Raw genomic sequence first — 15,084 nt, 5'->3', positions numbered from 1 at the left:
CGGCCTAGGGGCCCAAATACGTGTACTGTCTTGTGCTGCTTTCCCAAGCATATCAGCAGGAAGCAGGATCAGAGGTGGAGTAGCTGGGACTAGAATTTGAGACCATATAGGATGCCAGTACCATGGGTGGAGGCTTCACCTGCTGTTTCACAAACTGGGCACCCAATTTTTTTTAACAACAATAGTAAACTACTAAAAAGTTTATACATTTTTTGTGATAGCATGTAGCAGGAGTTCTTTATATTTTCCATATTTTCTGTATTCTTGAGTTTTCCAATTTTTCAAAGATTATTATAAACTAAAAGGCAACAGAGATAACAAAAATGTTATGATTTTAGGAACAAAAAGTAAAATGAATAATCTGCTTGTATTTGATTGGAATTGATATAAGTTTAACTTTTTTTTTCTTTTAAACCTCAAAGATGAAACGATTTTCAGACCATTGTAAATTATTTTAGATAAACATATAGCCATTTATGCAGCTAATGTGTCCCTGGACTAATCATGGTTAACTACTACAGACAGCACTCTCTCTGCTTTAGGGACAAGAATAAGTGCTTGACTTAAATCAGATATTGTTTTTGAATTTTAGCAAAACATCAGGAACACAGCCAGAAACCAAGCCTTCATTCCTTTAATACTAGACTTCACTGCTATGAGAAAATAACCCAGAGTATTTTGCTGCAGTAATTCTGATGCTTCCATCATAATGTACCAGAGGCTAAAAAATCAAAACAAAGCAAAAATACAACCCCTCCCCTAGTGATTTTCAAAGGAAATAACATAGCTTGAATCTGAAGTTGCAACCATTAGCAAGTTTATCATTTTATAATTATATTAAATATGAGCTTAAGAGCTATGGTTGGAGGTATGACCTAGGTCCTTAAAGTGGAATGCTTAGTGCATGAAGTTCAAACACAGTCTGTTTACTCATGGACATAAGTGGTCTTCATCAAAGCAGATCACATGTTTTAAAATGTTGACTTTAAAAGTAGAAGTGCAAATAAAGCTGTGATTTATGAATCTGCTAATACTCTTCCCTGCTTTAGACATCTGAGATCCAGTTTTGGCCTGTGGTAAACATAACAAGAATACAGACTTGTTAAAGCAGTATGAGGTGTTCTTATTAAAATTCCATTTGCAGTAAGAGTTCCAAATTATCTTCCTTTCCTGCAGGTCTTAAAGAATGCGTTCCAGATGCAATGACACCAAGGGCTTGGCCCCCAAGCAATCTCCAAGACACAGAAAAGACCATGGTTTTCATGAATCAGGGGATGTGAAGCATAGACAGCAAGATAAAGACTGTTTGAGTAAGTGGGATGCTATCCTTTCAGAGCCCAAGTCAGAGAAGCCACGTAGTGGAAATGGCCACCAAGCGGATGATCTCTCCAGAGATGACCTACTATTCCTCCTCAGCATTCTGGAAGGAGAACTGCAGGTCAGTTGGGTGGGAAATATCCCTGTCACACTTCAATGGAAAAACTGCTTGGGAATTTGGTGTACATGCTGCACAGCTATATCCATGCTACATATTTGAATGTACTTGAAAACAAAGCATAATCACACATATGCAGAATTAACTCTGGCAATTTAAGGAGCGATTAATCACATCAAAAGAACTGTTATTATGCATACAATTGACATGCATAGTGTGAAAGGTCCTGTCCTCCATCCTATCGCTCAACAGCTTTAGTGTATGGGCACTTAGGCTAACAAACAGTGCCGTATGTACCTCTACTCCTGAATAAAAGATGGACTCCAAATGAAACTTAAATATATCTTGACAATAGGAAACTGGACTCTGCCATCTTCCATACCTAAAATGTCAGGATACACTTAAATAACAGAATGATGGATTTATGATTGTTTTTGAAGGACTATACTATCATAATAATATAGGGATAATCAATGTGGGGAGGGGGTTGGGGGAGGAGTGGGAAGGAAATCCCAGTGCCTATGGAACTTTTTCATTAAACAAACAAACAAACAAACAAACAAACAAACAAACAAAACAATCGTTCTGAATGACTCCTGGACTAGTTTAAGTAACAACAGATGCCTTTGTAACCTATGTGAACTGGTTCTTAGACTTATGAAGGTATTATTAAAAACAGCAGCTATAAGTAAAGGAAAATTACATTGCTTAACTCACAAAAACTAATACACCAGCCAACTGAGGGGATATCATGCTATTTGCTTGTTTAACACTTTTTTTAAAATGCAGTCATCTGATGTACAATGATCACTTTTTAAAACATTATGAATGTATAATAAGGCTGGAAGAAAGTTGACAGCAAAATTTTGTTGCCTTTTCCATAAGCTATAGCAAAATGTGATTCATTTACATTTGAAAGAGAAGAAACACATACTGCTGATAGCTCAAATCACCACTGGTAGGAAAAGTAGGTTTTCTGAAATACCTTTTGTTCCCACAGGCTCGAGATGAAGTCATAGGTATTTTAAAGGCTGAAAAAATGGACTTGGCTTTGTTGGAAGCTCAGTATGGGTTTGTCACTCCAAAAAAGGTGCTAGAAGCTCTCCAGCGAGATGCATTTCAAGCAAAAGCTGCTCCTTGGCAAGAGGACATCTACGAAAAACCAATGAATGAGGTAGGTACTACACCAGAGGCCCATACCTAAGAGGTAGAAGAAGCTGGGCAGACACTAGACCTGGTAGGCAGGGAGGCAATTCCCATAACTCCTTCAGTTTTTTAGGAATTTCTCTCTTTCCCTCTCCCTCTCTCTACCCCCTCCCCCCCCCCCCGTCTCACACACACACACACACACACACACACACACACACACACAGTTTGTACATCTTTGGGAGCTTGAAGGCTATCCAGGCTATAATTAAAAAAAAAAAAACACAGATAAAATCCAACCATAAAGGTTAATTTCTTTGCAACCACTAGGGCATCATGCACAGAAATTCGCAGCATGAATGCAAATGATCTGAGCAACTATCCAAGAAATAGATTTTTTAAAAGTATATATTTTGGTGATTGTTTATTCTGTTTTCCCTTCAGAAGCGTGACTGATAGCAAATCAAGCAAAGACAAACACCCCCCCCCCCAAAAAAAAACCCACAGACACAAAAACAAACAAAAAAACCACTTCCCTTTAAGTGTGCCCAGCAGTTACCAAGGTGAAGGTGAGCAATCCTAACATGGCCACTACTGTGATGCAAAGAAGCAGTATTCTTTTACTTGCTGATATTTCTAACATTTTTAGCATTCTCTTTTTATTATTCCATTTTCTTCCAAGACCTCAGTGGAAAATTTCTTAATTTTTCATTTTTAAATAAAAAAAAATGAGAAGCATGAGTTAAGGGCTAGAGAGTGCAAGTGAGTTTTGGACAAATCCCTTCCGTCCATATAAGCACTGCTAGTGGACATTGGGACTGACCTCTCATGTCCTTGCTATTCTTGTCTTGGGTGTCTCATGGGAGATTACCATCTTGCCAAATTGTGAAGGAGTCTGATCACGTGGCTCTGCTTCTTGGGGGTGAAGATGAGACCACCCAAAATGTGTTGACCTTTGCTTTAATCCAAATTTTAAACAAAAGGAGCCAGAGCTGCATTCAAGTTAATTGTGTTAAAACCGTATCCTGGTTCCCAAAATACAGACTGTGAAATAGCATCAGGCACAAAAACCCGGACCCCTCTGAGCTGAAATGTAAATTAACGGTCACTGAAAACACCCCTAACAAAATGCCGTAAAAGGCATAACCCTTCAATGCTAATATGTGAAATGAAACAAACTGATCAAACTTATGCTGAAATGAGTAAGACAAGTTTGAATTACAAAATAATTCTAATGCACACATGCCATATTGGAAATACCCTGACATTCTGAAATATTTGCAATCTTTACACTGCAAACTGCCGCTGAAGCCACTCATCATCCATCATTCTTTACAAATCCTATCTCGTTTGATCTCTCCCCCATGCCACTTTTCCTTCTTCCCTTTTGCTTCCTCCACTTGGCTTTCTCTCTCTTTGCCTACCACTATATCCAGATCCTTGAATGTCACAAAACTGTATCTGCACAACTTAGTATCTTTGTCCTCTACCCATGAAGCAATGGGTGAGAAGTGGACACCCAGTCAGTGAACAGCAAAGGAGAGTTCTCACCAGAATTCTCTAGATGAGCTAGCTATACACGAAGGCTAAGAGGACAATCTCCCATGAGAGCCTGGGTATCTCAGGAGAAAAGTCATTTGCATGCTAAAAAGATATTCTTTCCTCTTCCACTATCATGGAATATTAACTTACCTGCTCCAGGCCCCCCTAAAAGATACTTTTAGTTTCCTCATAATGTTCTCTTTGAAAAACTTTAAAAAGCTCACTCATTTCTAGGGCAAATTAGAGGAAATTTACATAGTTCTTCAGTCAAAAGAGCAGGACAAACTGCTGTCATGGCATGGCATGGCAGGAACACTGACAGAAGATGAAAAACTAGTCAAGGTCTGAGAGCTGATTTAGATGTTGGGGATGGGAATAGGAATATAGAATGGTGATCAGGATGCAAAGAGGGAGGAACTAAGTTCTCAACAGCTGAACTTTCTATTCTTTCCCAATCTAAGAATCTACATTAGAAGTTACCCTTAAAAAGAGAGAAAAAAAAAACTTGAGTTAAAGACCTAACACATTGTTTGTGCTTTCAAAGATAGGCTACAATAAATAAAACATTTGTGATTAATCAAAGCAGTATAGCAAAAAAAAAAAAAAAAAAAAAATCTGAGTACCTTGTCGGCACTAGGGCAATTAAATCATATTTTATTCCTTTACATAATTGTATTTGAGGGATTGATACTAAAAGAGCTATGGTTCATGTCTTCAGCGTATTTACTTTTTATTTAAGATTTTTTTTCGGAAAGACTTAGAAAGATCTTCCATCTGCTAGTTGCCGCTTCAGATGACAACAATGGTTCAGGTTTGGCCAGATCGAAATCAGAAACCAGGAGCTTTCTTCAGGTCTCCCACACAGGTGCAGAGTCCCAAGCATCTGGGCCATTTTCTACTGCTCTTTCCAGGCCATTACAAGGGAGCTGGATAGGAAGTGGGACAGCCGTGACACATCCGAATGGGATGTCGGCATTACAGGCAGTCTGACCAGTTATGCCACAATTCTGGTCCCATCCTCAAAAAGTCTCACTGAGGGACTGACCAAAATCAAATGATCACACAAATAGTTATACACCACAGATTATTATAATAGTCTAATCAAGTATTGCCTCCATTTTTTTCTTTTAAGATTTATTTATTTTTATTGGAAAATCAGATATACAGAGAGGAGGAGAGACACAGAGTAAGATCTTCCATCCACTGGTTCACTCCCCAGGTGGCCACAACGGCTGTAACTGAGCTGATCTGAAGCTAGGAGCAAGGAGTTTCTTCTGGGTCTCCTGCACGGATGCAGAGTCCCAAGGTTTTGGGCCAACCTCGACTGCTTTCCCAGGTCACAAACAGGCAGCTGGAAGGGAAGTGGAGCAGCTGGCATATGAACTGGTGTCCATATGGTATTCTAGCACATGCAAGGCGAGGACTTTAGCTACTAGGCTACTGTGCCAAACCCTCCACTTCTAACCCTATTAATAGGTTAAGGAGGCAGCAAATGATAGATGATGGTCTATATGTTTGAGTTCCTACTACCCATGTGGAAGACTTGGATGGAACTTCTGGTTGCCAGCTTTGGCCTTGCCCAGTTCATGCTATTACAGGCATTTGTGGAGTGACTTTTCCCCTTTTTTCATTTTTCAAACACATAAGTAAATAAATAAATGTTTAAAAACAAAAAGAAATCCTCAGGATGTGTAGTGCTTAGGTAGGTAGAATATAAATAATCCCATTTCCAGCAAAACGGTACATTAAAAAGGTATTAAAATGTTAGATAATATATTAGGGTCTGGCGCGGTAGTGTAGCAGTGAAAGTCCTTGCCTTGAACACACCAGGATCCAATATGGGTGGCGGTTCTAATCCCGATGACCTCCGCTTCCCATCCAGTTCCCTGATTGTGGCCTGGGAAAGCAGTTGAGGATGGCTCAAAGTCTTGCGACCCTGTACCCAGAAGAGAGACCTGAAGGAAGTTCCTGGCACCTGGCTTCAGATTGGCTCAACTCCAGCCAATGGGGTCACTTGGGGAGTGAGTCAGTGGATGAAAGATCTTCCTCTCTGTATATCTGACTTTCCAATAAAAATAAATCTTAAAAGAAAAAATGTTAGGTAATATATTAAAAAAACACTCAAATTCATAGATAACTATGTAGAAGAGATATACTGAATCAAGAACTGAAAAGGTAAGGTCTGTGGATTGGCTCTGGCTTTAAACACTTTGAAACATTTCTTCTTTCTGCTCCATAAACTGCTAGTTCAAGAATTCAGTAGACATATCAACTTTGCAATATAACCTCTGGCCTTTCACCTTTACTTGGCCTTGACCAGGTAAACTGGTATAACGGCCAGGGAAAATTTTTTAGAAGCCTTTTCTACACCAAGATAGCTAGTGATAATTATACAGGAAATGATTTCAACTGCTATATTACCCTAAATACCAAATAAATTTGACTTAGTGGGACTGAAAAATTGCTCATAGCCATTCCAAAATTTCCTACAACAAAAGGAAGTTTGATAGAGAGTAAATCAGAATAAAAAAGATACAAAGCTCTTACGTGATTATAAGGTAACTTATTTGTGAAAATTTTACAAAATGCATGACAAGGTTTGCAACACATATGAATATACATATGAATATATGAACAATAAAATATGACTAAAGAAGTTCAGAATGTAGAAGGATACACAGATGAGTAGCAGAAGTGGGAGAGATACAGAATTTATACTTGAAAGATCCTCTCAGTCACGTAAGACAGAATAAGAAGGTGAGGGTGTGTTCAGGTTTAGTTCTAGGAGTCACATAGACTTGAAATGTGTTACTTGTGGAAACAGTGTACATGGCAAACAGTGTACAAAGCGGAACAACCATATATATAGGTTCAGTTAAATAGAAAATCACTCAGATTGTTATCAAGAATGACCATGGAAAGAAAGATTGTTGAGTTATTGAATTATAACACACTAGATGATCAAAACTGAGAATGAGACAAGAAAAGCTTTCAGAAAGGTCTAGTAGAGGCAATGTGGATCAATGCTACATTTCTAGAATGAGAATCACAAAGGGAATGAGTACTCAGCTTGTCTTCCAGGATTTCAGTGTCATTAGGGAAAACTCAGGTTTTCAGTGCAGACAAGGAAAAAGATATATTTTATGAATGCATGTTTGGTTACCTCTGATCTACTGGATACATCAATTTAGTCACTTTTTGGATTACCTTTAGCTCTGTCAGTTTATTCAGAGAAATCAAAAAAGTATATCAAAGAGAATCAGAATCCACAAAGAACCAATGGAAAAGAATGATGAAACCAAAGTTATAGCACACAAATAAAATCAAATCTAAAGCAGGGTAGTTAAACAAATATTAAGCAACTGAAAGAATATATAGAAAACCTCTCATAAGGATGACAGCAAAAATCTGCATACTGGAACACATTATGCTTCCTTCATCTTGGGCAGGAAGCTGCATTTGTTGAGGGCAGAAGTTAGGACATACTATAGGGGAAGCTAAATTGATAAGCTGGAAGTTAGTCACCACCATGAAACACCAGGAAGTCATCTTTTCAATCTTTCTGACCCCAGATGTCCCTGAAATGACTAGGAGGTTTCCTGTTTGTTACCCTAGGTTTCAATTAATCTGCCAGTGGGGACAGATTAAAAAACAAACAAACAAAAAAAACCAGCACTGTTATTCTCTGAGGATCCTTTAGTATTTAAGGACATAACAACTTATACCCTTCTTATACCCCTCTGAATTGTTTCATATGTTTTTTTTTTCCTTTCTGTAGAGAGTATAAGAATTTTGACTTCAAACTTCTCTAGTATCATTCATGGCAACTACCACAGTGCTAGGTACACATAGCAGAATAGGTACACAATAAATACTTCTTGATTTGAGAACACTGTGGCGCTGGAATTGATTTTGGAAATCATAAAATCCAATTTATACATTCAGAGGTCAGAGAAAATTTGAGTCCCATATGCTGGGACAAAAACCTTACTTATCTTCCTGAAATAAGTTGGCCATTTTTTCTTTGTCTTTGTTAAATACATGCTCTTCATTATATTAAAGTTAAATTGGTCTTAACTTCACACTGAGTCACAAAATTTCAATTATTTCCAATAAAGGAAAAATGTAAAAATCAAATAATATTTTATTTTAGCAACAGCATCTAGTATTTAACCTGGAAACATTTCGTGTTTCCAAAGTGATGTCATTAATTTATCTTACCTTGCCACTGGTAAGAGATCCTAAGCTACTTTTACTTCAGTGGAGTTTCATACCTCCTTCCTTTCTTGATGCATAGCTTACTTGCTTTCAAGCTACAAACATATACTTGGTGCCTGTTACAAGCAACAACGTATCTTGCTAGACATTCAGAATTTGAGTTAAAAAAAATGCAAACAAATTTTGTCCTCAAGGTGTTTATAGTTTTACAGGTGACAGAAACACATCCATCAGGTATCGAGCAATTATATTAAAATAAAGCACAGTGCTGTGAAAATCAGAAGGGACACAGTGCTTATACTTGGTCCTATTTACACTATTCATCAATACAGATTCAATGACCAGTTTATTAGAAATACCTTAGTGATTCTTAACAAAGGAAAACAGATCGAGAGATCAATGAGGGGTCTATGATAGTCATTTAGGATGCTCTGAATTGCAAGAAATCAGCTGGGAAAGCTACAGAATCAAACACTGTACAAATATTCTGAACCTCCATATTCCTGTCATAATGAGTTCTGGAAAGAAAAGAGGGTGTTGAAAGGGGTATAAGGAAAATACTCCGACCTGTGAAAGCACAAATTATATTTTTCTGGAATATTCTGCTGCCAATGAATAGCTTATATTTGTGTTGAAATGCACCAAGAAATATCAATTAACAAGACCAATAACAAACTGCAACAAGGAGATTAAGAAAAACTTATTGCTGAATTAATACTAAAACAAGAAAAATTCTACAAGATCAAAAGATGACAGTAATATGAGCTTCTTACAATTAAAAATAATGTGTTTTCTTTTGTAGTTGGACAAAGTTGTGGAAAAACATAAAGAATCTCACAAACGAATCTTGGAACAGCTTTTAATGGTAGAAAAATCCCATAGGCAAACCATCCTAGAGTTGGAGGAAGAAAAGAGAAAACACAAAGAATACATGGAGAAGAGCGATGAATTCATAAGCTTACTAGAACAAGAATGTGAACGGTAAGCCTGCTCTTAATGAAGCAATGAGACATTCTGCCAACTATGACTGATTTCTCACCATAGGCAGAGCTGCACCAGGTACTTGAGATCAATGGGTGAATACAGCTCAGCTTCTGCTCTCAGAGCTCACAGTCTAGGATGAGACACTACTAAAGCAAAATGCAGAAACTGCAGGATGGAACAATACTTATAAATGGATAAGTGGTGGGCATCTAACAATGCAAAAAAAATGCCCTGTTAAAGCTGTATGGAGAGAGCCTTGGGAGTCTAGTACCTAGACACATAAGAATGGAAACTGTATTGATAGAAAAGGAATAAATAAGTGTAAAGCATGGAGGTGAGAACACAGGATTTCTTTTAAAGGAACTCGCGCTTTCCACATGGCTACAGCATAGATTTCATTGCAAAATGAGAAAGGGAAAGACTATGAGCATTTGGACATAATACTATTGGCAAGGAACAGGAAATGAAAAATTGTGAGATGAAGAATGAAAGGAACAAGTAAGCATTCTTAATAACTTATATAACACAGGAAAAACTGGAAGAGGTTTAGGCTAAGAGTAGAAAGTCTGTGTAGAAGGCAAACATTTAGATGAAAAGGATAATGGGATATGTTTTAATGGCCATGGAGTTGATGAGGAAAGGCTGATCAAGAAATATTTATGATGTATAGTCCCTATGATTTGTTACTAATAAAGATGGAAAGCAGAGAAATGGAAACAGGGAGCTACTAAAAGGCTTTGGGTTATCCACGAGGACATGGAATATGCAATGTGGTACCGTTTGTTGTTGTTGTTGTTGTTGCAGGACTTTGATTGAGAAAGATGAATTGTGTTAGGGGAGGTGAATAGGACAGGAGACTTCTCTAAAATTCTAAGTATCAGGTTCCTTTGTATAGTCCAGTGTCCTGGGGGTAGAAGGATAAGTATAAAAGGGAATTCATTGTTGGAAACACAGGTTTGGAAAAGCATAACTAGTACTGTGTACGTGCAATGAGTGATGGCTGTAGCTCTCTAGCTATTAGTGTGGTCAACAGACAGAATGCTGAAAAAATAACCCTACAAAATAACAAAATGGTCACCTTTGGAAAAAAAATAAAACATCAGTTTGTTTTAAAGGCAGAGAAGGAGAGAGAGGTCTTTCATTTGCTGCTTTACATCCCAAACAAAGGGCCACTCAAGGGTCTCCCATGTGGGTGCAGAAGCCCAAGTACTTGGGCCATCTTCTATCTCTTTCCCAAGCCCATCAGCAAGGAGCTGAATCAGAAGCAGGGCACCCATGAGATGCTAGCTTAACATGCACAATATTGGAGGTTTTTTTGAGGAAGAGAAATCAATAAAGAAACCTAAAAAATAATGTCAGAACAACTAGAAAAGAAGCAATGAAACGAAGTAAGAAAAGAGAAACAGCACCAACAAATACAAAAATACAAGAAATGTCCCAGGATTTGATGATAAAATTTGCATAAGGGAAGTTGATGAGCCCTTTCAATAAAGCAGTCAGGGCAGAAGCTAAATGGAAACACTGTGAAGAGTAAGTAAGACATGAGTAAAATGTAAAGTATTTTGAGACACGTAACTGCAAATAAGGAAAGTCAGGATGGGAAACCATATAAAAGGTGGGTTATTTTGTACTACTTTGGCCTCCTGGTTAATCACCAGAAAATGTACAGGTAGCCACATTAAACTGAATTAAACAATGAAGCTTGTCTGTTGATTCTGTAAAGACAGAAAAGAATGAATCCTTGCAATGTCAAATTTTTTATTGTAAATCTATTTCACTGTTGTTATTTCTATGTGTATTTTTATGAGTTATAAAACTGATACTTTTTAAAATACATAAAAAACGAGAAAAAAATAACCATGAATTTGCTCTTCAAAACACTAGCATTCTCAACTGCTCTATTCAAATATTTTCAATTCATATTTAGCTGGGGTAGCTGACATGACACCAAAATCCAGGCTAATAGAACACATTCACTTTTTAGGGAATTTCATGGTAGATACTCAGCAGACCTCATACCCTGTCCAATATTTCTAATTTGTTTTCTACTCACTGATTAAAGCAGGAGGTTAAGTGTCCTTGTTAACCTGCCCCATCATGACTTTGAAATATCTACAGGGGTAGATTAAACAAGCACAAGAAATCTGGCACCAAGGGATTAGATGTAAACATGATAATTTAAATCTATTATTTAATGAGATAATGTTATATTAAAAACTATTTTGAATTCCAGGAGTTTGGCACCAAGTGCCTCTTTGGCCTCTAAACTTATGTGTCAGTAACTTGCTGAACAGACACTTTCTCTCATATCTCATTATAAACCCTTATTGATCAATGTCAAAGTGTTATCTGCTACAGAGGAAATAGACCTAGGATGTCCCCACACAGCAAGCTGACCTACATCAATAAAGAAGGCAGGATGCTAGAGAATTCAGGGGGAGAAGGTGATGAATGATGGGTTGCACGGCTTTAGTGCAAGCACTAGTTGTTGTCGCCTGTATTATCTTCAGGAGGACTATCTAGAAGTAACACTGGGAGGCAGATGGTGAAAATGACTTAAACCAAGAGAGCAAGAGGGAACAACACTGAAATGGAGAAAAAAAAATCAGTGAAAATAATAGCTGTGGGCTGGAAAAAAAATAGCGGGATGAACACAAAGTGTATACAATGGTATAAAAATATTAAAAATCACATTTTCACAGGTATCAAATGAATTTAAGAGGAAGAATCTCAGAGATCATACACACACAAATCATTCTTCATTTTTTACACTATACAGTACATAAAGTTTCTCTGTCTTGAGCAATTACATTAAACATTTCACCATCAAAAAGCGGGATAATCAGGGTATCTCAACCCCTGGTCAGTCACTCCAGAAGACATGAGAATATTTGCCCATTTCCATTTGCCAAGGAACAGCTTCCAGATGAACTCTTCGAGTGTGAGAATGTTAAACTTTTCCTCGGTGCGCATCATGCACACACAACTCGTGTAGTGCATTGCTATTCACCATCTTTACTCCTCTGCCTTCTGGGAAGACAGTAGGTCTCATGAGGCATAACTGACATCCACCTGCTTTAAGGCCATCTGCAAAGCATTAGATGAACCCCACCTTCAAAATGCAGGAAACTCTAGAGATTTCAGGTAAATCCTTTCAGAGAAGGTGCTCTCTCTCTCTCTCACACACACACAAAATGTCAGTAATATTTCTCATTTTCGGTGACACGGCAAAACATATCCCATCACTGAGCACTAAAACATTAGAAGAAATACTACCTCTCAATCATAGAACCACCCCTCAAAAAAAAAAAAAAAAGCAAAACTAACTTGTCCTAAGCAGTCAAAAAATAATGTTATTTCCTTCCTCAAAGTGATATAAGCCACTCCCAAATTAGTAACCCCATACACACAAAAACAAAGATATCTGAACTCTCATAAAGTGGGAGTTGGTAGAGGACAGCTACAAAGGACTATCTGATTGAAACGAAAGGTTTCACACTCATACTTTAAGCACTGGTTAATATCTACATGGACGTAAAATGAAAATTAAGAAATACATGATTGAGGTCTTTAATGAGACCTTAGAGGATGTTATGATGAATTTAAAATTCAGGCTCAATTTCTGTATTTTCTTTGGAGAATTCAATTTATGTGGAAAACCCTAAAGGAGCCTGATGTCACACATTGAGTTCAAGCCAAAACGTTTGCCAAACAATGTTGCTGTCGTAATCAGTAACCAGTTGGCCTTTTCCCACCAAGTGCGGGAGGGGTGGGGGAGGATTAGCTCAGTAAAGACTGTGCCCAAGCATATTAATGCAGTTTCCTTAGCTGTAATCTGTGTGGTTTGGTCTGTATACACGGCAGTATTATATCCACATTTTATGACAACTTTCTGCTTGCCTCCCAGCTCCAGAGTGTGGATGTGTATGTCATCAGTGGCCTGAATTATGTATTTGGATGAATTACAAGAGAAGTCTATGTGAAAAGTTTTACACAAAAGCAAAGCCACTGAGTTTTGGCCTTTCTGGATGGCTCCGTAGGAAAGCCAAGACAACAAATTTTATTTCAATTTGTATAATTTTGCAAAATTTTCCCATAAGTGAAATGCTAGTTTTACCTTTCAAAAAAATCTGTTTTTGTTTTTTTTTTCTTTTTTTAGTTTCAATGAAGGAAAAAGGCTGTGAAGTAAAATAAAGTCTTTGGGAAATTACATTTGTTTTTTCAGAATATAAAAGTGGACTATGTATACTAGCCATATATAGTACTGTTTTTCTGGCCTTGAAGTAATCATGAAAGCAGGAAGCAAATATTGTTATGGCAACTCTGTATGAAAATGTGGCTTCAATAATGGAGTCTTTTAAAGCCTTAAATTACTTTTCATAATATCTTGGCCAAATAGGCTAGCACTGGTATTCTGATTTTATAAATCAAGGGTTCATATGGTCACTTTCTCAAAGGTACAATTTGAAGGAATCTGACACTGAATTAATTTCTTGTTCCTATAATTCCTGGCATTGACTAGCTAGAACAGTGGGGCCAAGGGTGACAGGGAACTTTGAAAGAAATACACAAGAAATCTATCGTCTTTAAGTGTTGTTGCCTTGGTCACACTCTGGGAAAGTTCTTTATTGTTAGATTTTTCAAGAACAAAGCACTTCCAGCTCTCTGGCTGAAGCAACTTTATAAACAAAAACTTGCATCATGAACCCTTGTCTACCACAAAACGCCTACTTTCTAGATTAGCGTTAGGCAGGCAAGGTGACTGAAATGCTGCTTGAGTTACAGTTAACTCTATTGTTAACAGAGTACAGTGGACTATCTTCAAATGATTCTCTAAGCATCCAAACTTCTTCTAGATGCTTTGGATATTTTACAGAACTGCAAAAATCAGCAAGTGCATTAATTTATTGAACTCTTTGGTGAAATTATCTAGTTAATTGTTGCTGCTTCCCATCGATTCATTCACTGGATAAAATTGATTAACCATCAGCTACAAGCCAGTGCCTGTGATAGATACTAGGTGAAGAATGTAGATAGGGTTTTCACTCATATACACCCTCAACTCACTTCTTCACTGTGTAAAACAGACACACTGCTGAAAAGTTTAAGACTTAGTGATATTTCTAAGGCATTTTGAGATCATGATAGGTAGGAAAAAAGGCATCATTATGGTACAGTAACATAATAAAATACAATGTTCATAAATTGAGATGTTGAGGAGATAGCTATAAACATATTAAACTATAGGACTTTCTTGTAACTATTGCCATTAGGATTTTTAGCTTCTTTGGTTTTATATCTCAACTTTTAAGACTACCCTACAGAGCAAAGCACAGCGGGTATGATATTAAAAAAAATAAATCAGGTATACTTTTAAAAATAATATTTGTGAAGCCATCAGTTTTGCATTTCATGCACACTGAAGTATTGTTGTAGAATACATTGTACTCAAATGCAATCATTTCCTTTTCGTTTTCTGGCAAGGAGCTGTTTGTATTACATACTTTCAAGACTATGTCTTGCAAGTAGTGAAATGGATGCCAGATCTCTGTTTGACCTTTGTCAGGGATATCCAGTTCTCTGTCAGAACAAAATGGAGACCTACCACACACATATATTTTGGTAATTCCATACAGAATTACAATGTGATCAGCTTAGTGTTCATACACTCCAGATCTAACATAGAATCTGGGCATGGATACAGAAAGATTAATTACCTCATGTGGGTATCAAAAAACATTTGGGACTGTACACTATGA

At 37.3% G+C, this 15,084-nt stretch overlaps 2 protein-coding genes across 4 annotated transcripts in view; one reads left to right on the top strand and one right to left on the bottom strand.

Annotated features, from left to right (window-relative positions):
- Positions 1–15,084, bottom strand: part of CMSS1 (cms1 ribosomal small subunit homolog) — a 354,605-nt gene that overhangs the window by 240,757 nt on the left and 98,764 nt on the right. The window lies entirely within an intron of this gene.
- Positions 1–15,084, top strand: part of FILIP1L (filamin A interacting protein 1 like) — a 109,567-nt gene that overhangs the window by 7,814 nt on the left and 86,669 nt on the right. For both annotated transcript variants that reach the window (XM_058661790.1, XM_004593229.4), the window contains exons 2-4: positions 1,177–1,438; positions 2,436–2,609; positions 9,144–9,322. In XM_058661790.1, the coding sequence (XP_058517773.1) occupies positions 1,187–1,438; positions 2,436–2,609; positions 9,144–9,322 (605 nt within the window). In that variant the 5' untranslated portion in view covers positions 1,177–1,186. The remainder of the gene's footprint in view (positions 1–1,176; positions 1,439–2,435; positions 2,610–9,143; positions 9,323–15,084) is intronic.

Source organism: Ochotona princeps, chromosome 3 (assembly GCF_030435755.1).
Source record: "Ochotona princeps isolate mOchPri1 chromosome 3, mOchPri1.hap1, whole genome shotgun sequence".
Lineage (NCBI taxonomy): Eukaryota > Metazoa > Chordata > Mammalia > Lagomorpha > Ochotonidae > Ochotona > Ochotona princeps.
The sequence above is the reverse complement of the archived record's forward strand: the minus strand, read 5'-3'. Positions and strand labels throughout refer to the sequence as shown.